The sequence below is a fragment of the Hyperolius riggenbachi genome, chromosome 5, assembly GCF_040937935.1.
Source record: "Hyperolius riggenbachi isolate aHypRig1 chromosome 5, aHypRig1.pri, whole genome shotgun sequence".
Lineage (NCBI taxonomy): Eukaryota > Metazoa > Chordata > Amphibia > Anura > Hyperoliidae > Hyperolius > Hyperolius riggenbachi.
The window spans coordinates 198,069,595-198,093,815 of NC_090650.1; the positions used below are offsets into that span (position 1 = coordinate 198,069,595).

Sequence of the window (24,221 nt, forward strand, 5' to 3'; positions counted from 1 at the left end):
AGAAAAATTTTCCCTTCCAAATTTTTATTTCTTCCGATATATTCAACTTCGACACGCCTACGACTCCCAATTTGCCAAGGTACCAGTTCATCTTAATACTACTGAGCTGGAGAACATATTACTAGATGAGAACCTTAAAAAGGCCTTATCTGTAATATATCAAAATATTATTTTATTAACTGAATCACATGTGACCTCGTGCAAGCAGCCTTGGCTTACTATTCTCCCTAACCTTGATGAGGAGTGGGAAGATGCTTGGATTAAACCCTTCGGGTACCTCATAGCGTCCACAGATAAGTTAATACAATTCAAAATCCTGCATAGGGCATACTTGACCCTGGCCAAGATATCCAAGTTTGACCAGGTGATGTGCTGGAGATGTGCTGCAGCTGATGCAGACTTAGATCATATTATGTGGACCAGTCCTGGGGTGTCTCCTCTTTGGAAAACCATATGTGATTACATTACTAAAATCACTAAAATAAGTACACCTTGTGACCCCTATTACTGTTTTACTTGGAGACACCACTAGGTTAGCCAGCACACATGCTGAGAGAACATTAATAGGACTACTGCTATATTATTATTGCAAAGCAATAGTATTAAACTGGAAAAAAGCAGAACCACCTTCAGTACAATGCTGGAAAAAAATAATAAATGATTCCCTTCATTTGTATAAAGCCGCATACTTAGCTAGAGGTTGCCCGCAAAAATTTGAGAAAATCTGGAAACCTTGGACCAGCAATAAGGACACAAATTAATCTATTCAAGTGTGCTTATTTTGTCCTGATATATACCTCTCTAATATACCTAAAGACAAATATATCTGTATTATTGTTATCGGATCTGAGTTTACTGCTAATCTCTGCTTGTAACCTGACCAATCAAAGTGCAATGTTTGCTTAATTAATATACTGTTTTGTATAGGGGAGGGAGGGGGGATACTGGGGTAGTTGGTGAATGTTAGTGGAGAGACATGTGCATGTTGTGTTTATTTTGCTGCTGGCCACCTGTGTGTGGCTATCAGCAATGTTTATTTAATTGTTATACTTTGAAAACTCAAAAAGAATAAAAAAAAATGATTTATGCTTTCCGGGTTGTGTACGTTTTTACGCATATGCGTCATTATACACGCATGCGGATTTCCATTGCTGATTTAAGCGTACGTCGGTTATATTACATTTTTTTTACTCATGACATGCTCTGCCCTCGTTGGTCGGTGCTCCAGCGGTCTTTTTAAAGTGATTGGAGCATAAAAATAGATGCAGTTCCCCATCAGGTCCTCCTCCGGATGTGAGGGCTTACATTTAGGAACCTAGCCTGATTGGCTGACAACAGGGCGTCCAGACCATTCTGATTGGCTCCTTAGTGGAGCAACTACTATTTAAAGCCGTTTGAAATTGTATGTACTCAGAGGGCCTGTCGGCTTGATAAAGAGAGGAGGCTCCTCTCGAAACGTCGTATAGATTTGCCCGTTTAAATGCTTTTGATGCTTTAAAAATAAAGTGCTTGACATGCATTTGAAGATGGTGCTGGGTCTCTTCTCTTGGAAATTCTGCTTTGCTGTTCCTGGAGCAGAGGGACAATGACCAAAAGCATGTCGCATCTGGATGGTTGGGTTCTGCCTTCTACTACTTGTCTATATGATCAATCTATTGACATGGAGATCAGCATTGCTCACCCCCTGTCCTCATGGTTTGGTCTGCTCCTGGGTATATTTTGGCAAATGTGCTAAGAAGTTTACATTAATGCTTTGAAGATCACGAATGCACACATACAAGTTGATAATTAGAACCCCTCCTGTTCAAATACATCCACCATATCAAAGTGATCAAAGAGAAGGCCAAGGCCATTATATGTCACAACATTGTATCAGAGCTGTGCATAGACCTTTTTCATTAACAACGTAACGGTTGTTTCAGTGGGAACTGTGAGTGCCTGGTACCTTCCAGTCAAACAAACCACTTTCTATAGTGCAGTAAATTTAGCAACAATTAAATGTCAATAAAAAAAAAAGGGTACGCACAAGACTGTTGCATGCACAGCTACCATGGTAAATGGTGTTAGTGAAGATTGAAAGTCTTCACTTCTGTATGGGCACCCAATCTCTTCAACATGAGGACAGGCCACACTTGCAATAAAAGAATGTGGCAAGATCATAAAAATAAGAGAACTTAAAGCAGACCCGAACTCTAGCACAGCACACAAGGAAAAGTCTTTATTTCACATATATGGTAGTTGCTAAATAAATTCACTGGACTGTGCTCTATGCTTATTTAGCTGTTAGTAGGGCTGTAAATCAGAGATGTGCGCTGTTCAATAACTACTAGCTTAACCCTTTTAGTACTCTCAGTGAAGCAAATCCAAGTAAAACTTCAGGTTTTTTTTAGGTTTTTCATAAACTGTAATGACGATTTTTCCCCCCAAAGGTTATCATGCTGTGGCTAATTTTTTAGAGCAGATAGGAAGTTCTGAGTTTAGCGCCACTTAATATAACACCCCCAATGGTTGGGGGAGGGGGGCTACTCACTGGAACTAATGGGAGGAAGGTACACCAATGGTCTAAAACCAGTTTTTAAAAGGGTGTGCTTAGCTGAATAAAGTGCTGAAATAAAGGAATGCCAAACAATTCAATGTGCTAAATACAATTGACAACAGGTTTCATGAGTTACCTGCTTCCTTGGGTCTGAAATGTACGCAGCCAGCTTGGAGCATCTCCTCCGATGAGTTTCAGTTAACAGTTGTTTGTTCAACTATGTTGCAATATTATGACATGGAAGGACCCTGCCCTTATCTTTGATTTTTTTTTTATTTTTATCTGTTGTTTCTATGCATGGAATAAACATTTAAATTCTTAGTTCATCAATTAGGTGTCCAGATCTGATTTTTCTGGTGTATCCTCTACATTTTCACCATACAAAAAGGGTGTGGTGATCACCATTGCAATATAATTGACTTTTTGTTATGACAGAAATTTTACTCTGTATGTGCAGTGGCTATTGACCTTAACCACTTAAAGGGAACCTGAAGCGACTAAAATTATTTAAAATAAACATATGCTGTAGCTGCAAATTAATATTACATACTGACCTCACCGTCAGTTCCTCTCAGAAGCTCACAATTTTCTTCTTACAGTGATCCCTTCCAGTTCTGACAATATTTTGTCAGAACTGAAATATACCAGTTGCTATCAGTTATATATCAGCAGCTGTCAGTTTCAAATGAATGTGCAAGGCAATGTGTGGGTGATATTACAGTTTAACAGTGTGCTGACCAGGAAGCTGTTATGGGGTAACGGCCATTTTCAAAATGGAGGACAGAGAATTGCATTGATCGCAGTGGACAAATGGGATGCAGGAGAGCAGAAAGAGATTGAGGAGGGGACTACACATGAGGTAAGTATGACCTGTACATGGTTATTTTGACTTTTTATTTTCAGTTCAGGTTCTCTTTAAGGACCGGGCTATTCTGCTCTGATCTGTGCTGCGTGGGCTCTCCAGCCCACAGCACAGATCAGGTTTCAGCCAGGGCGATCAGACTTCCCCCCCCCCCCCTCCCCCTTTTTTCCCAACTAGGGGGATGCCCTGCTGGGGGGGTCTGATCACCGCCGGCTATGTTTGTGTTGCAGGGGGGCTCCTCAAAGCCCCCCTCCGCAGCATTTTCCGCCCTCCCTTCCTCTCCCTCACTCTCCCTCTGGGCTGCACAGGACGGAAATCCGTCCTGCGCTGCTTAGGATAGGCTTCAGCCTATCAAATCCCGGCGATCCCCAGCCAATCAGAGGCCGGGGATCGCCGATCTCCTTTACGGCGCTACTGCGCCGTATGATGTAAACCGCGTGGACTTCTTCCCCGCGTGCTTACATTTAGACTGTTCACGGAGACAGCCTCCGTGAACTGACATGGAACGGCCGTTTCCATGGGAAACCACTAACGACCTGCCGACGCCTATCGGCGTTAGGCGGTCGTTAAGTGGTTAAAGAGTACCTTTGGTAAAATAGACAGAGCCTGTCATGTTTTTTTAAATCGTGTAGCGAGCCTAGGGCTCGCTACATGATAGCCGCTGTGCAGCGGCATCCCCCCATCCGCTCCGATCGCCTCCCTCGATCTGCGATCAGGAAATCCTGTTCAAAGAACGAGATTTCCTGGAGGGCTTCCCCCGTCGCCATGACGACGGGCGGGATGACGTCATCGACATCGTGACGTCATTGGGGGTCCCGATCCACCCCTCAGTGCTTCCTGGCGCTGATAGGCCAGGCGATCGGTATGCGCAAAGTGCTAGCTGCGTGTAGCAAAAAAAAAATTATGCAAATCGGCCTAGCAGGGCCTGAGAAACCCTCCTGTGCTGCTTACCCCGAATGTTCGGGGTTACCGCCAGGAAGGTTACTGTTGCTTTTGAGGGGGAGGGGCGAGTCTCAGGCTTAAATACTTACCTGATCCGCCCAACTCCTCTGCAATGTAATTGCCGCCATGTGTCTGAAGAACTACCAAAGCTCTTTTGAAACTTCCACCTGTGTTGCCGCAGACTGCACCCAGCTCGGCAGCCGCAATTAGACTGCGGCTGCTGAGCTTGGGGCTGAGTCAAAGAAGATAGTTGTGGCTAGAGCCTCGGGAAGAACTGAAAGAAAATTGCCATGGCCGCAATATCAAGGGGGCGGAGTGATCACCCGCCTGGAGAGATGATTTCTGAACCTGTAAGTATTTAATCCTTGCACCCCTCCAGTCCTCAATCATTAAGACAGAGCCTGCCATGACATAAGCATGTTAACATTATGTAAAATACATTCTTTACATAGTGCAGAACTTTCTATAATTTGGAGAAGGCAAGCTTACATTAAGCTCAACTTTACATTAAAGTGGGATTGTCAGCCATAAAATCAAATTCCATTTACCCACTTCTCTGTGTTTATTATGCAGCCTGCAACATCACCCTGCATTGCAAGCACTTCAATCTAATCAGAAATGTTTCTGCTATAATAAATCTCATCTCAGACTGGCGCTATTTGGTACATTGCCATGGAGAGGGAAGCTTGTTATCTCACCTCACCACATTCCTGCTCCTCACTGATTGGCTGAGGGCAGTTCAGTGAGCTGCTGAAATGCGATCTATGCTGTGCTCACATGTCTTCAAAGCAAGCTAGATATGACAGGGCAGTTTGGCTTCAGTCAGAAGAATTCAAAATGGAAATTGCCAGGAACAGTTTTCTTTATTTACCATATAAAACTCATTGAAATCAAAATGTGGACAGTACAATAAATCTGTTATAAAAGTAGAACAAGTATTTATAAACTTATATATGTGTTTTTTTTCCCCCTCTAGGATAGTATGGCTGTCCGCGCTGCTTTAAAAACCCAGAAAATACTTAGTTTTTAACTCTGTTCAGACCATAACTGTATTCACAACAAAATGAGAAAAAAAGAACAAAACCCTTGTCTCTACTAATTAAAGTAGTCTGTACAGAAGGGCCTCCTATGATCTATGCAACAGACATGAATTGCCATGTGCAATTCACTCTTTCACCTGAGTTTTCTCCTAGGAGATAATTTTTCCTCTTTGATTTAAAATAACTTTCCAGCACTTTTCAACTAAAAAAGTACCTAAAAGTTGGTGAAAAAGTATTACCAGAATTCTTTTGAGTATTTTCTTGCTTTCGGGTGGCTTAAAAGGCATTTTATTGGCAAGTTTAAATATATCACCTAAGAGAAAACTCAGATGAAAAAGTGAATTACGTATGGGCCCAAGTGTTTTATGAGAAAGTCTGGAGGGTGATTATGTATGTATACAGCTTGACATACATAATTGTGTTTGTAGCAGTTATGTATGTATTTAAATATTTAAATACATTTTAATTAGCATACTACTGTGGCATGGCATGAGTTAAAATGTATTATTTATGCAGCTGTCCTTTGTTAAAGCCTTGAAAAAAAAATAGCTGGAAGGTGCTACTGTGCTTCCAGCAATGAGAGCACTCTGCTAGTGATCCTGCACCTTACACCTGTGTCATAGCCATTACTTTTCCTACGCCAGTAAATTGTCACAGTTGAAATGAGAATGGTTTTCTGCTTTAATCCTTTAATTTTGGGCAAGGTAAAGATGCAGAAGACCTTCACTAGGAATATTGTCCCTGGCTTCCCTTCCTCTACTTCAGTAAAAATACTTTCTACAAAAGGGATTTAAAAGAAAGTTCATTCTCTGTCCTTCTGGGCCAGAACGTATACAACAGAGAGACCATTTTTTTTCCTCTCCAGAATAAGTAGCATAACGGGCACAATAAATCCCATGAGTGCCATATCTAAATACCTCGGCAACAATGCTTAGTGTAGCCTGTTGTCTCTAATTCTAGCTAATGACATTGAAATGTATGACAGATATTGAGGCCGTCATTTCTGACCTCTCTCTTAGAAAATATTGCTAGCTGTTCTTAATCTAACACACCTTGCGTTTTTGCAGTTAATAGATGCGTTCGATTGTTAATTTCCGTCATGTCTGGTATTACTTTCGATAGTTTTACCGCTCGATTTCTCATACAAGTGAATAGAAATTGATAAGAAAAGATAAAAAAATCAAGCTGGAAATCGAGCAAAAAAACAAATCGAAAATCGATTGAACGGGAAATCGACCGAAAAAAGCATCGTGTGTACCCAGCATTATGCTGCTCATATCACTTACATAATTCATAAATCTCTCCACTGAAAAATGTTGTGTAGGGCCTCGTTTACATCATATGTGCTGCCGTGCGGATTTCCACAACGCATATGGTGTGCGACACACAAGAACAGCAGAAGTGCATAGACGGCACTTCTGCCATTCAGATCATATGCACTGCTAAGCAGTGCAATGCACTATTGTACTGCTGCATGCGCTTTTCGGCCAAGCGCAGTGCTGACCCGTTCGCTGTAGTGAATGGGATCAGCAGCACATAGCGGCGCATGGCATCAGCAGCACATAGCAGCGCAAATGGCGTGCGATTATGCGCATTGTATTCCGATTGCACAGCCATTCTGCGCTAATGATGTGAACGAGCCCTAACTGTTTTATTATGCATACTTGTTTCCTATGATAGACTAAGAAAGTATTCTAGTGAAAGTATCTGCAGCACAACCTGGCAGGTAGCATACATCGTCTAGCTAAAGGAAGCCAGCAGTGGTGGTCTTTATCACTGTCTGTCTGGCATACTGTAGTTTAAAGCCCATCTAAAGTCAAACATAATATATAATAATTAAATCTGCAACCACTGACTTGTTCAGCCCTACCATACACTTATTACCTATCCTAGCTGTTTGTTTCCATAGGTAAAGAGGGTGTGGCCTGACCTTTACTGCTCTAGTAGCTTTCAGACTTGCAGCCCGGACTGCAGCACCACTCCAATCTCTTGTACCATTTCCTGCAATCCTGGCTACCATAGAATGTTATGTGGCGTGTGATGCTAGTTGAAACTGTACCCAGAGCCTGTCCTTACTTATTTGGCATCCCAGGAAAAGCAACCCATGTAACCCCCACACACGGAGGCTACTTATACACTGGTGCATTGCATCAAACAATATACTCACATTGCTATATACTCCACTGTACATGATGCAATATGTGTGATGAGACTTTTTCCCTCTGTTGCGTTACTGTTATTCCAGGGAATGCAACTCCCCATTGTGAAGGTAGCCTTGTACTTTCATACGTACACTATGCTGCTAATTCAAGGCAATCACTTATATAATTATGAAGACTGTATTGCCAATGACGAGCAGAACACAGACAAGTATTGTAGTGACACGTGGATTTTAGTGGCAGGGAGTAATTCGAATTTTCTGAGCTCGTCAACAGATATATACCTGCCCGTCCCCTCCGGTCCTCCAATGATCTCCGCCTGACCTCCCCACGCATTTCTTATTCCCATGCACACTTGCAAGATTTCTCAAGAGCTGCCCCCACACTATGGAACTCCCTTCCACTCCCCCTCAGACTCGCTCCTTCCTTCAACACTTTCAAGCAAGCCCTCAAAACACATTTCTTTAAAATAGCCTACCCCACATCTACCACACTCTAACTCTCTGTCAATCACCCTTTCCACAGTCCTACCTTATGTGTCGTCCCCCCCCCCCTTTAGATTGTAAGCCTTGGCAGGGCCTCCCCCTTCCCTTAGTGTGTCCTTCTTAATTTTACTACCCCGGCAATTACACCCTTCTCATGGACTAACTCGTACTTGTTTTGCCGGGTCTCTGTAAACCGCATTTTATACCCTGATTGTATGTATAACCTTGTGCTATGTTGTATAACCGTTTGCTACCTCTCGGTCTGTCACCCCTTGTTGCAATGTATGTATCCCTATTTATTGTCCAGCGCTGCGTAATATGTTGGCGCTTTATAAATACAATAAATAATAATAATAATTAGTAGATTCTATTAGACAGTGATTAGTAGATTCTAGTGGCATGCAGGTAAGGAGAGGTAGATTGTAGTGATAAGTGGTATGTAACAAGCACTGACAGGACGTAGATTGCAAGTACTGACATACCATAGAAGTAGTGGCAAAAAGTGGATGGCAGATAGTGGGTGAAAGGTATCATCCGGTAATAGGTGACAGGTATTAACAGACAGTGGGTTGCAAGTAGCAACTGATAGTGGGTAACCAGTAGGGGCAAATAGTAGTTGATGGCTAGTTACAGATAGTGGGTGACAAATAGTGGTAGATAGTGGGTGGTGGGTAATGACCGTGTGTGACAACTGACAATTGGGTGACAGTGGGTGAAGGGTAGCATGACAATTGGTGACAGTGGGTGGTGGCTAGCGGCAGATAATGGGTGATGGCTAACAGGAGATAGTGGGTGGTGGCTAGCGGCAGATAGTGGGTGTTGGGTAGTGGTAGATTGTGCTGATCGCTATTGGTTGATAATAGTTGACAGATAGTAGCAGTGAGTCGGTAATGGCTGGCGGATGATAGTGGGTGATGGCTTTCAGCATATAGAAAATTACAGCTAGTGGCAGACTCATAGTGGCAGATAGCGGGTGATGGTTAGTGGCAAATAGTCACATGGCCTGTGGTGAGTGTTTCAGGCTTAACCTGTCCATGGGCGTGTCTCCTCCTGTGTCCTGCGTCTTTCTTCATGGCTGCTGGGGGTGCCTGTACCATGTACATGAGCGGGATGGTTCATGGGATACAGGCAGCCATGGAGAAAGACCGGGAGGAGGCGCACTAGCAGATAGGTGAGTCTAAAACACTCACCATGGGGGGGGGGTTACACAATACAAGGGGGAGACCTGGGGGGCCTGGAAAGCAGAGGTGGCTGCACAGATTTCCTATAGATTTCATGCTGAAATCTATTGCAAATGTATGTGCATTACACTGGCAGCAGTAGTTACATAGTTATTTGGGTTGAAAAAAAGTTATCTGTATCGAGTTCAACCAGAGAACAAAGTACAACACCAGCCTGCTCCCTCACATACCCCTGTTGATCCAGAGGAAGGCGAAAAACCCTTACAAGGCATGGTGCAATTAGCCCCAAAAGGGAAAACATTCCTTCCTGACTGCAGATGGCAATCAGATAAAATCCCTGTATCAACACCACAGGGCATTACCTAGTAATTATAGCCATGGATGTCTTTCAACGCAAGGAAAGTATCTAAGCCTCCTCCGGTTTGATCAGAGAGGGATCTAATCTGCAGATCTGCCAGCGTATTGGGTACCTTTAGTCAAGACATCTGTTAGCCACTTAGTTTTTTTTTTCTTTAGAAGAAATCAACATATCTACATTGGGACATATATAAGCTACAGAGGCAACTCGACTTGGAGGCTGCACAGTGCAGTGTGGTCGTGGTATGTACTCTAGAGCCCGCCTATTGTCCCAGCCTAGGTTGGAAAATTCAACTTTAATACGCCTCATTATTCTGCATTGCTGCTCAAGTGTGTTAAAACCATGTGATTTTTTTTTTTTATTTTTTTTTAAAGTAAATACACTTTTTTTTTCCAATCCTTTTATCAGCAATAATAGTATCTATTTTGTGTTTTATATTTGTAATGACTGTTTTGGTAGCTTGGACATAGCCCCTCAGAATGTTGATGTCAATGTTCATCCTACAAAACACGAAGTTCATTTTCTTCATGAAGAAAATATTATTGAGAAAGTTCAGCAAAACATAGAGGGAAAACTGCTGGGATCCAACTCCTCTCGGATGTACTTTACGCAGGTAAAACATGTTGCTCTCATCTTCCATCCTCCAGTATGTAAGTAATGATTTTTTTCCATCTCTGTGCGCTCAAAAATCATTTGGTTATTTTTTCCCCTCAGAAAATATTTTTAATAAATTAAAGCGTAAATTGCATCCAAATTGTCCTACCTCTCCATCATATTCAAATGCATTAATGTATTTTAAAGAAAGTAATTGTAAGGTTATAGTTGGGCATAAAAAGCTATCTATACCTGTACCCTTCCTGGAGACTGAGATCCCTCAATGTCCTCCTCAGCCATCAGTCACATCCTCTTATCCTCTTGTAAAAGCTAAATAAAAACAATGACATTTCTTCCTTTAGTTTGGAACAATCCCACTGCCCTGAATATGGCAGAAGTTACATCTTCTGTGAATACAGACTTACCTATACATAAGAATATTTGTGTTGGTGGAGGTTCTACAAAAAAAAAAAAAAAAAAAAAAAAATCTACATGATATGGACATGCTGGTTGTCCCTTTTTGATGCGTATCTGTAAATGTGACAGATTGGTGTACTCAATGGGTTTTACTGTACCTGCCTTGTATTTCTTCTTTTTTATGGCTTCTAGCTGAGGGTGAAGGGTGGACTGATTCAAGGGGAGACCATAGAAATTATTTGTATACTGGTACTATTTTTTTTTATTTTTTTTTACTAATTTTTTACACAAAAACAATGCCACTTAAGATGTATATTAAAAAGATAGATTTGAATAAATTGCCAATCATTTTTACATTGTATTTACTTGAAAATAGGACATGCAAGATGTTGAAACTGAGAAACCTTCTTTTTTTTTTTTTTTTTATGAAAAATACACACTATTGCCATCATTCTTAATGGTAAAAATACATTTCAGTAAAAGTTAGGAGGGTGCATCAAAAAATTGAAAATGTGAGTAATGATGAAAAGAGAAAATCTCCAAACTAGTTTATTTGGCAAAAGCTTAATAATATGTCTTGATCTATAAAGACTATCCAGGAAAGCTGAGTCTTTTAATAGTAGAAAAAAGGAAAAACAACAATTGAGAGCCCCAATAGTGTATTATTGATGATAAAGTAAATGCCAAGTTAGCAGCAGTAAGAAATATACTCACAAGTATGGGTTGCTGGGTTCAGGCAACCACTTAACCACTTAAGGACCACAGTCAGGGGCGTAGCAATAGGGGGTGCAGAGGTAGCGGCCGCATCAGGGCCCTTGGGCCAGAGGGGCCCTCCCTCAATTACAGTATTAGCTCTCTATTAGTCCTGTGCGCATAATAATCACTTCTAATAGATACTTTGATTAGTGGTAATCATTAACAAACTGTTCCCCATCCCCTTCTTGCACCTCTGACACTGTAGTTGCCATGGGCAGGTTTTGGTGTGTCATATCAATTGTTATGTATAGAGTGCTAGGGGGGCCCCATTGTAAAACTTGCATCGGGGCCCACAGCTCCTTAGCTACGCCACTGACCACAGTCTTTTCGCCCCTTAAGGACCAGAGCCTTTTTCTCCATTCAGACCACTGCAGCTTTCACGGTTTATTGCTCGCTCATACAACCTACCACCTAAATGAATTTTACCTCCTTTTCTTGTCACTAATACAGCTTTCTTTTGGTGCTATTTGATTGCTGCTGCGAGTTTTATTTTTTATTATATTCATCAAAAAAGACATGAATTTTGTCAAAAAAATGACTTTTTTAACTTTCTGTGCTGACATTTTTCAAATAAAGTAAAATTTCCTATACATTTGAGCGCGAAAGTTATTCTGCTGCATGTCTTTGATAAAAAAAAAAAACCATTCAGTGTATATTTATTGGATTGGGTAAAAGTTATAGCGGTTACAAACTATGGTGCCAAAAGTGAATTTTCCCATTTTCAAGCATCTCTGCCTTTTCTGAGCACCTGTCATGTTTCATGAGGTGCTAAAATTCCAGGATAGTATAAATACCCCCCAAATGACCCCATTTTGGAAAGAAGACATCCCAAAGTATTCACTGAGAGGCATGGTGAGTTCATAGAATATATTATTTTTTGTCACAAGTTAGCGGAAAATGACACTTTGTGAAAAAAAAAAAATATCCATTTCTTCTAACTTGTGACAAAAAAAAAGAAATCAGCCACGGACTCACCATAGCCCTCTCTGAATACCTTGAAGTGTCTACTTTCCAAAATGGGGTCATTTGTGGGGTGTATTTACTGTCCTGGCATTTTGGGGGGTTCAAAATTGTAAGCACCCCTGTAAAGCCTAAAGGTGCTCATTGGACGTTGGGCCCCTTAGCGCACCTAGGCTGCAAAAAGGGGTCACACATGTGGTATTGCCGTACTCAGGAGAAGTAGTATAATGTGTTTTGGGGTGTATTTTTACACATACCCATGCTGGGTGGGAGAAATATCTCTGTAAATGACAATCTTTTGATTTTTTTTACACAAAATTGTCCATTTACAGAGAGATTTCTCCAACCCAGCATGGATATGTGTACAAATACACCCCAAAACACATTATACTACTTCTCCTGAGTACGGCGATACCACATGTGTGGCACTTTTTTGCACCCTAACGGCGCTAAGGGGCCAAAAGTCCAATGAGTACCTTTAGGATTTCACAGGTCATTTTGAGAAATTTCGTTTCAAGACTACTCCTCACGGTTTAGGGCCCCTAAAATGCCCGGACAGTATAGGAACCCCACAAATGACCCCATTTTAGAAAGACACCCCAAGGTATTCCGTTAGGAGTACGGTGAGTTCATAGAAGATTTTATTTTTGTCACAAGTTAGCGGAAAATGACACTTTGTGAAAAAAAACAATAAAAATCAATTTTCGCCAACTTGTGACAAAAAATAAAATCTTCTATGAACTCACCGTACTCAGGAGAAGTAGTATAATTGTGTGTAAAAAAAATCAAGATTGTCATTTACAGAGAGATTTCTCCCACCCAGCATGGGTATGTGTAAAAATACACCCCAAAACACATTATACTACTTCTCCTGAGTACGGCAATACCACATGTGTGACCCCTTTTTGCAGCCTAGGTGCGCTAAGGGGCCCAAAGTCCAATGAGCACCTTCAGGCTTTACAGAGGTACTTACAATTTAGCACCCCCCCCCCCCCCCACCCACCCACTTGCCAGGACAGTTAACAAACCCCACAAATGACCCAATTTTGGAAAGAATACACGCTAAGGTATTCCATGAGGGCCATGGTGAGTTCATAGAAAATTTTATTTTTTGTCACAAGTTAGCGGAAAATGACATTTTGTTAAAAAAAAAAAAAAACACAATTTATGCTAACTTGTGACAAAAAATAAAATATTCTATGAACTCACCATGCACCTAACGGAATACTTTGGGGTGTCCTCTTTCCAAAATGGCATCATTCGTGGGGTCTGTCCTGGCATTTTAGGGTCTCTGCAATCATTACATGTATGGCCAGTATTAGGAGTTTCTGCTATACTCCTTATATTGGGCATAAGGGTAATGCACTCTGGGCTGAAAGGAAAAATGAACGTCAATCAATCAATCAATCAATCAATGTGGATGAAAAAATATCTGCCCAAAAAAATTGAAAAAAAAATAGAGGGGAAGGAGTCTGCCAGGACATAGGAGCTGCCGCCCCAAAAATCCAAACCCACCAGCTCGTATGCCCTGGCAAACCTGATTTATCCATTCATACCGATCGATGTGGATGAACAAATCATTGCCAGAGTTCTTTTTTGATACAAAGTGCTTGCCAAAGCATATGAATCCCCAACACCACTCCTCGGCCCATATGCCTCGGCAAACGTATCTTTTTGACTGCGGAGGAGAAATCTCGTCCTGCAGCGCTGCATGCACCGACTTGTGTGTAAGCTGACAGACGCGCAATGTTCTGTCAGGATGCACCATCAGTGCTGCAGCTGGTTAGTCGTTCGCTCGGTCCACCTGGAAGGTTATTGGATGGAAAAAGAGAAAAAAAATACAAAAAAAAGAAAAACAAGCAAGCAGCAAAGCAATTGCTTCATTAACATTAATAAACTTTGAACTTTTTTTTAATAAAAACCTTAACATTGCAAACCAAACATTAACTACTTTGCTTACCTGTTTTTTGTTTTTTTTTGTTTTTTTTTTAACTTACCTCCCGAGGACAAACCTCTCCTCCCCCATGGAACAATGTGCGAAGTGCAAATCGCACAGAGTTGTGGCGAAGTACATTACGCAATTTGTCCCAAGTGAAAGGAGAGGTTTCTGGCAGCCCTGTGTATTAGGGTCTCTGGAAACCCGATGTTTGGTTTCACACTGCATATTGACATATCCGGTGGGTCGAGCCCGCCGCACCGTATCGTCCAAAACAGACCTTCAGGCAATACCACAAGAGTAGCATTCGGCCTAGTAATGAACTGCGTCGCCATAGACTAACATGACTTCCGGGCCGATCGATATTGCCACAGAAGCCACGCAGTAACGTAGGCATGCACTGGCGTTGAGTCAAGCACTTCCGGCGTAGGGGGGGACCGCAAAGTGTGACTTTTGCTAGGCATTTTGTCCTAACGCATCGCAGCAGTGTGAAATAGCGCTGAGAGACCCTTGTGTGCCTACCGCTGTGTGTGGAGTTCCCTACACTCTAATAGTGTACCTGCTCGTGGTACCTCTCAAAACACTCCCCTAGGCATAGGCCAGGCTGGACAGGACAGGTGGGACAATAAACAGTGGTGTCACGCCTTATTCCAGCCCTGCTGCAGACACGACAACGTTTTCTTCGGATTCGGTGACCTGGGGTACTCGGCATTGGATAGGCGTAATGCCTTCCATGCAGCCGGCTAGTTGCATCTTGGGGTTGGGCCACGGCACCTCCTGGATACAGGAGTTCCATCACGATCTGTTTATTAAATTGAATAAACGATCTAGTTCTCCCAGCCTTACTGTAGAGGACAAAGCTGTTGTAAATTGCCAATTGAATGAGGTAAAAAGACACTTTTTTTATACCAGCGTCTTGTTTTTCGGGCAACTAAATAGGGCGCTAACCTCTGGTCATTGAAGTCCACCCCTCCCATGTTAGTATTATACTCATGGACGACAAGGGGTTTTTCAATGACCTCATTTAGCCGTTGAATTTCAACTGTCGTGTCTGCGTGAATGGTGGACAGGAAGTAAACCTCCCTCTTGTCCTTCCATTTCACCGCGAGCAGGTCGTCAGCACACAAGGCGGCCCTCTGCCCCCGTTCAAGTCTGGTGGTAATGAGCCGTTGGGGGAAGCCCCGGCGACTAGGCCGCACGGTGCCACAGCATTGGATTTTTTCTATTTTTAAGTGCTGAAAGAGGGCCACACTTGTGTAATAATTGTCCACAAAAGATGGTACCCTTTCTGGAACAAGGGTGACACCAAGTCCCACACAACCTTTCCACTGCTCCCCAGGTAGTCAGGGCATCCGACCGGCTCCAATTTTGAGTCTTTTCCCTCATAGACCCTAAAATAAGATGTATAGCCTGTGGCCCTTTCACAGAGCTTATACAGTTTCACCCCATACCGGGCACGCTTGCTTGGGATGTACTGTTTGATGCGAAGGCGCCCGGTAAAGCGTATGAGGGACTCGTCTACGCAGATGTCCTGGTCAGGGGTATAAGCATCTGCAAATCTGGATGACAGGTGGTCTATGAGGGGTCGAACTTTGTGCAGCCGGTCAAAAGCAGAGTGGTCACTTCGATGACAGGTTTCGTTGTTATTGAAGTGCAGGAAGCGCAGGATGTTCTCAAATAGTGTCCTGGACATGGCAGCATAGTACAGGGGAACATGATATGCTGGGTCCGTAGACCAATAAGACCGCAACACATTCTGCTTTACTAGTCCCGTGTGAAGGAGAAGGCCCAAAAAAATTTTCATTTCGGAAACTTGGACTGGTTTCCACCGAAAAGGCTGGGCAAGGAACTTTTCCGGATTGGCGGTTATATATTGTGTGGCCTTACGGTTGGTCTCTGCCACAATTAAGTCTAAGAGATCCTGGGTGAAGAACAGATAGAAAAAGTCTAGGGCCGATCCTAGATTATCTGTCTCCACCTGGACTCCAGACTGGGCGGTGAAAGGGGGAAGTACGGGTGCGGCGGAATCAGGGGATTGCCAATTTGGGTTTGCCAGCACCTCTGGTAAACTAGGGGTAGTACGGGCCCGTCTTCTTGGTGGCTGCGACTGGGATCTTACTGCACGTGCCACCGAACCAGTTTCAACTTCCATGCTGGTGCTCGCCACTTCACCAGGGTCTACGGAAGTACTGGTGCTAGGTCCAGGAGATGTTGTGCTGCTGGTGCCTGCCCCACCATGAAATCTCAGACCAGCACGAACACCACTCTGCTGCCCTTGAGGCCGATCCTGCGCCACCTGCGGTCCAACATGGGGTGTGGTACGCCTGGCTTTAGCCGGGACCTCAACCTCGTCATCACTATCGGTCAGTGAGCCACTGCTCAATTCAGGTTCAAACTCTGACCCGGAAGATTCGTCGAATGAGGCGTCCCAATCTTCCTCATCCGACTGGGCCATGTACCTGAGAACCTCATCATCGGAATACCCCTTTCTTGCCATGGTGGGCTGCTAAATTTAGTGGGTATTCCTCTGAGACTACCTAGAAAAAAAGAGCACCTACCTAGCAAAAGGGAGTATTTGAGAGGTAGAAACCTGTGGTCACTGAGTTTTGATAAAAAAATCAAAACTGATGTTTACAGTGCCACAGCTATTGTACAGTGTTTTTTGCAGTGATCAGAAAAAAAAAATTCTGTCACTGCGGTGGGGCGGGCTAAACGCAAGTGCAGGCGAACGATCAGGCCTGATCGGGCAAACACTGCGTTTTTTTGTGGATCCTAGTGACCCTAATAGATCTGACTGCGATCAGTAATGATCACTTACAGATACTATATAGTACTAATGTTGATTAGCGACAGTGATGACGCTAATTAGTGACTGTGGTGCAGTGGGCTGAGCACTAACTGACACTTACAAAGGGGCCTAGCTAACTGGCCTAACTGCTAACACTAGTGATACTAAAAAAGTGACAGTTTTCACTGTTTTTAGATCACTTGGATAGTGACAGGGGGGTGGTGGCAAGTGGGGAATCGGAGGCAATCAGAAACAATCACAGGACAATCAAAGGCAATCGCAGGCCAATCACAGGGCACTCAATTCCCGGGACAATCAGTCAATCACAGGGCAATCAAACCAATCACGACACAATCAAAGCCAATCACAGGCCAATCACAGGGCAATCAAAGCTGATCACGGCACAATCAAAGCTGATCACGGCACAATCAAAGCTGATCACGGGACAATCAAAGCAGATCACGGGACAATCAAAGCCGATCACGGGACAATCAAAGCCGATCACGGGACAATCAAAGCCGATCACGGGACAATCAAAGCCGATCACGGGACAATCAAATACAATTACAGCACAATCAAATACAATTACAGCACAATCAAATACAATTACAGCACAATGAAATACAATTGCAGCACAATCAAATACAATGCACTGGGAAGGTGATTGGGGGGGGGGGGGTCTGAGGGCGATCTAAGGGTGTGGGGGGTTGATTAGGTGCCTGCACGGGGCAGACTGGGTCCTGATCTGGTGGGTGGCAGACACAGGGGGTGACGATAGGAGATCAGTGAGGGATTACAGGGGAGAATAGATGTAAACAATGCACTGGGGAGGTTATCGGGAGGGGGGGGGGGTCTGAGGGCAATCTGAGGGTCTGGGTGGGTGATCAGGTGCTCCCAAGGGACAGTTTAGGGTCTGCGCTGATGGGTGGTGGTGACAAGGGGTGATAGACAGGTGATCAGTGGGTAAGGCAGTTATATAGCTGTATACAGCATACCCCCTGGGGGGGATCTGAGGGTAGGGGGGGTGATCAGGGGACCCTAGGGGGCAGTTAGGGACCTAATCTAGGGGATAGCGTCCCTAGATAGTGACAGGGAGTGATTGATGTTTTTTTTAGGTGGGTGGTAGGGTGCAGATACTGGTGTGCTGGGGTGGTCAGGGGGGGTTCTGACGGCTGGGGTGGGCGATCGGGTGGTCTGTGTGGGGCAAAGAGTGTTTTGCTACACTTATCCTGATCGCTGTCGTCCTCTCTGATGGTCGCCTGACGAGTGACTATCAGCGGAGGAGGCAGCCAGTATAATACACTTTGTTACAATAACAAAGTGTATTCTACTCCTCTGATTGGCCGGATCGCCGCATTTGAAACCCGCCGGCGCTGCTAATTGGCCGGCGGGTTTCCGAGCAGGGTGGGCGGAGCCTATTGCCGGCGGCGATCGCGTCATTGATGACGCGATCGTTGCACAGCCACCGCTGATGCCGCCCCCGCCGATGGGCGTATTGCGGACGTTTGGGCCCGGTCTTTGCCGCCGCCCATCGGCTGGGGGCGGTCTTCAAGTGGTTAAAGCACTTATGGGGATATTAGGCCTGCCCCCACTCAGGCTAAAGTCGCTCTCTGTAGAAGGAAAGAAGGGGTGTTCACCCATCCACCAGGTGGATAACAATAATTGCAATGGAAACAGAGGCGCCAGCAGAGTAAAAACTGATCATAGGTAAAAACAGATAAAAGTTAGGGGGCAAGGGTGGACTTGCCTCCCCAAAACCAAACACAACCACTATGTATGGTTTAAACAAGATTTAATTCGTACTCCAGAACAAATGCAACGCGTTTTGCGGGTCTCTAGCCTACACTAGCAGATTTATTATGTTCCAATGTTCCAAGAAAAACTTTAAAAAATATTAAATGCAGATTATGAACTCCAAAACTCGTAATTAATTTTATGTACTGTGCCCTATATGACATACAGTGAAATAAAGAACCATATATACTCGATTATAAGCAGAGTTTTTGGAACCCAAAAAGTGGTCCCAAAGTGGGGGTCTCTGCTTATACTTGAGAGAGTATAGGTGGCCAGGCATACCTCCCCCGCAGGCAGTTCGCCCCCACTTCCCCTGCAGGCAATGCGCACCCCTCCTCCTCTCTCCCCTACTCCCTTCCCCGCAGGCTGAAAGATTAGATAGGAGAGGGGATTAGCGGAACAGCGGGACTCAGCCGCGGGCCGACTCTTCCCTCTTGTTGGGTCCCCTCTCCATGCCTCAAATAAGAGCAGCAGCAGCGACGGCAGCTGGGTGTCTCACCTTCCAGGCGGCTCCAGGCAAAGATCAAATGTCTCCAGGCTCCTCCATGTACATTGCGGCTAGCAGGAAGTAGTGTGATTACTACTTCCTGTTAGCCACGATGTACACGGAGAAGCCCGGAGACATTTGATCTTTGCCTGGAGCCGCCTGGAAGGTGAGACACCCAGCTGGCCCGCTGCTGCTGCTGCTCTTATTTCAGGCATGGAGAGGGGACCCGACAACAGGGAAGAGTCGGCCCGCAGCTGAGTCCCGCTGATCCCCTCTCCTTCTATCTAATCTTTCAGCCTGCAAGGGGAGGAAGGGGGGCACACTGCCTATGGGGAAAGGGGCACACCTATGGCTGGCTACCTATATTAGAGACATCTACACCTGGCCACCTATGTTAGATCACCTATGGCTGGCTACCTATACTGCAGACATCTACACCTTACTTATGGCTGGCTACCTATACTGCAGACATCTACACCTGGCTACTTATACTAGAGCACCTATGGCTGGCTACCTATACTGCCTATATCTACTCCTGGCCACCTATACTGGAGCACCTATGGCTGGCTACCTATACTGCAGACATCTACACCTGGCCACCTATACTAGATCACCTATGGCTGGCAACCTATACTGCAGACATCTACACATGGCTACCTATACTAGAGCACCAATGGCTGGCTACCTATACTGGATATACCTCGGCTTATACTCGGGTCAATCATTTTTTCCTTTTTTTTTTTTTTTTTTTTTTTTTTTTTTTTTTTTTTTTTTTTTTTGGGTATAAGTTGGGGGGTCGGCTTATACTCGAGTATATATACGGTACATTTTTGGACATTACATCTGTATTTCTTCCTTGCTTGGTAAAGGTCAGTGTACCTATAGAAAACATACGTAGTACTTTGTATATATTAGACCCAGGAGAACAGCGCTCTGAACATATTCTCCCAAGTTCAATGCCACATCAATATATATGCATCAATATATATGCGCACATACTGTATGTTACAACATAATTTACCCCATCTCCATATGCGATAATGATGACAATTATACACATACATAATTACAAGTGTGCACCCACACATGCAAGTGTGCATGAAAAATCACATTAGAGTAGTTGTATCTTATTGGGGTCATCTATGAAAGATAGCTTATACAATCAATTAAATGCTTCAATTCAATCCACAAATCACCTGATAGGGATCCCGATAGCAACCACCTGATGGCAACCATAACAGATCTTATCTTTGTTTCTGCCCAATAAGATGTTTATGCTCTTAAATAAAACAATACAAATATCGGCAATATGTTTCATATAATAGAGGATCCTACCTCAGAAGTTGTGTAGCCAAGTACAGCGCGTCTGTGCGGAGCGGGCGCTGTGTCTGCTTCTTATATAGTGAAGATTTTGCAGAGTAATGAGGGGCGGAAGACGGCATCATCCAGGGGGCGTGGTTAGGGCTGATGTGGGCGGATTCCCTCTGCCTGTGTTATGTTGATAGGCTATGAGTGGGTGGAAGTGTGTCATCTAAGGGCACATTCCCCTCTGCTGCCATATTTATTGTGGGGGGAAAAAATGGCTAGGAGATGGATTTTCTGTGTGTACGCATAGAAATGCATCCTAATGATCACATAAAATATAATATAAATTGCATATTCGGAGAGGGGAGTACCCACAGAAGTGTACTGCAAATAAAGCGTATAGTAATGTCACTAAAACACATTTTTATTTATATCTTTATCCGAAGTGTCTCTAAGACTTCATTATGTAGTGTAAACTTATCACTTGATCAGGGGCACTTGCTCCATCTGGTGGTAAAGGGAGGCATGATAACCAACCATTACTATGGAAAGCAATTGCTGGGAGTTATATTTTCTGTGTGTATGCATAAAACTGCATCCTAATTTGATTAAAACGGTTTCCTGTTATAAGTCCACCGATATGAATACAATGTCCATCACTATAAGGCATGTAAAGGGAATTAAAATGCTTGCATATACATGAGTACAATTAAACTGTTAAGTACTGTCACTAAAGCGATTTCTATTTTTATCCGAAGTGTCTCTAAAACTTCATTATGTAGTGTAAACGTATCACTTGATCAGGTGCAAAAGGGAGACATGACAACCAACTATCACTATGGAAAGCAATGGTTGGGAGATGGATTTTCTTTATACGCATAAAATTGCATCCTAATTTGATTAAAATGTGTACCTTTTTATAAAGCCACCGATATGATTACAATGTCCATCGCTTTAAGGCATGTAAAGGGAATTAAAATGCTTGCATACACATAAGTATATTAATAATAGTAGTAATAATGATAACATAACTCAAAAAATTATAAAATGTTCTAAAATTGGTAGATTCTGTGTTTGTATTTATATATAAAAAAAGAGCGACTGTGTGAGTTATTGCCTAATGCTGCTGACGCAGTCATCTAATTTTTAGTGTATATATATGTGTGTGCGTATACTTGCACACACATACATACACACATATCCCATGTATGCGCCCGCATACGTACTTGCACACAATTATATGTGCATCCCCGTGAGGTAACCATATATCCGTATGTGTGGATTCATGGTCTCTTCTAATCATACCTATACTTAACCTCTTTCAGCAAATCTTCCATGTATATTGGTAAGGCCTTCAGAAAGTCTTTTCTAGTTGTTCGTTGAGGCCTACGGGTACCAAGGTTTTTAGTGTCTGAATCCTAAATATCTCTCTGTTTTTTAAGGTTTGAACTGTATTTGTTATCATTGGGTTTATAGTTTCTATTGCAGTAAAGGATACTTCTGCCGGGTTTCTATTATGAAAGATGTCAAAATGTCGGGAAAGACTGTGGGTGGGAAAACCCTTCATAATGTTTCCTTTGTGCTGTCCTATTCTTTCACGTAATTGTTGGGTTTTGCGACCTACATATTGCAATTTACATGGACAGGAAGCTACATGGATAACTAATCTGGAATCTCAGTTGATGTGTTTAATAGGGTAAGTAGTATTGTTACTGTGGGCTATGATATGGTCCGTGTGTACAATGAAGTTGCATGCCAAACAACATTTTTTTAAGGCATGCATGAGAGCCTACTGGTTCGGTTGGTTTTAAAACATTGATTTTAAGTTCGCTAGGGGCTAAGAGATTTCGTAGGTTAGGTGTTCTCCTTTTTTAGGGATACAACCACGAAGATATGGATCTTGTTTTAAAATCTCCCATCTGTTTGTTAGGATATCGTTGATGGCCATGTGTTGGGCACTAAATTTGGTTATAAATCTTAGTGTGGTTTCTGGTTGTACTTCTGGGGGAGTAGTGCTGTTGGTGGAGTCTGTACAGGGTATTTGGCTCTGTATCTGGCATCCTGTATACGTTTTTTTAGGGTACTTCCGCACCCGAAATTTTTCGACCAGTGTTTTCGATTGTATGTCGTAGTCCTAAATATCTGTGCAATTTTTATGGATACGTTTGAATTGGAGTGTTTAATGTCCAGGATTTGTAATGGAAACTGTTAAAATGAATATAGTTATTTGAGTCTACCTGTTTGAAGTGTGTTTTTGTTTTAATTTGGCTTTGTTTATGAAACAGGACCAAATCTAAAAATTCAAAAGATGTATTGTTGTGTTTATTTATTTATTTATTTATTTGTTGTATTTATAAAGCGCCAACATATTACGCAGCGCTGGACATTAATTTAGGTTACAGACAATATTTAGGGGTGACAAACAGCAATATGACAATACAGGAATACAAGAAAACCAGATCACACAGCACAGTATGAGTACCAGGTAATGCTTAGTCAGTCACTGGATGGGAGCATGGAGTTAGGCAAGTTAGGTTCACTCAAATGCATAGCATGGGTGCACAGTAATAGAGGTGCATGATCAGGTAGGACACAAAAGGAGTGAGGACCCTGCCCAAAGGCTTACAATCTAGAGGGAGAGGTAGGGACACGAGAGGTAGGGGACCAGAGTTCGGCTGTGGGTTTAGAGCAATTGTGAGGGGTGGTAGGCAAGAGTGAAAAGGTGAGTTTTGAGGGCCTTCTTGAAGGTGTTGAAGGAGGAGGCTGCCCTAATGGGTGGAGGTAGGGAGTTCCATAGTGTCGGAGCGGCTCTTGAGAAGTCTTGGAGGCGTGCATGGGACTGGGTGATGCGGGGGACGGTCAGGCGAAGTTCATTGGAGGAGCGGAGTGAGCGGCTTGGTGTGTATCTCTGAGTAAGATCAGAAATGTAGGTTGGACAGGTTTTGTGGATGGATTTGTAGGTCAGACACAATATCTTGAATCTGATTCTGGACTGGATAGGAAGCCAGTGGAGGGATTCACGGAGGGGAGCCGCCCTGGTGGAGCGATGGGAGGAGTGGATAATTCTGGCAGCCGCATTCATGATGGACTGCAGTGGGGCTATTCGGGTCTTAGGGAGTCCAGACAGAAGGGCATTGCAGTAGTCGAGGCGGGAAATTATGAGGGCATGGATGAGGAGTTTGGTGGTGGCAGGGGTCAGGAAAGGGCGAATCTTACAGATGTTACGAAGGTGGAAGTTGCAGGACTTTGTGAGGTTTTGGATGTGGGGAGTGAAGGAGAGTGCGGAGTCCAGGGTGACACCCAGACAGCGGGCTTGAGAGGTAGGGTGAATAGTAGTGTGGTTAACAGTGACCTGCACATCTGGGAGGTCCAGGGATGACCGGGGTGGGAAGATCATAAATTCCGTTTTGTCTAGATTTAGTTTTAGGAACCTAGCGGACATCCAGGAGGAGATGGCAGATAGGCAGGAGGAGACCTTGTCCATGGTAGTGGTGGATATGTCAGGGGTGTGGAGATAGATTTGGGTGTCATCTGCATACAGATGATAGTTAAAACCCATGGAGGAGATAACCTTGCCAATGGAGGATGTGTATAGGGAGAACAGTAGGGGGCCAAGGACCG

General features: G+C 43.5%; 1 protein-coding gene across 1 annotated transcript in view; it reads left to right on the top strand.

Moving 5' to 3' along the window:
- The window catches only part of MLH1 (mutL homolog 1), a 199,908-nt gene that overhangs the window by 126,327 nt on the left and 49,360 nt on the right, over window positions 1–24,221 (top strand). The window contains exon 11 of the mRNA XM_068236537.1: window positions 10,023–10,176. Coding sequence (XP_068092638.1) covers window positions 10,023–10,176 — 154 coding nt within the window. The remainder of the gene's footprint in view (window positions 1–10,022; window positions 10,177–24,221) is intronic.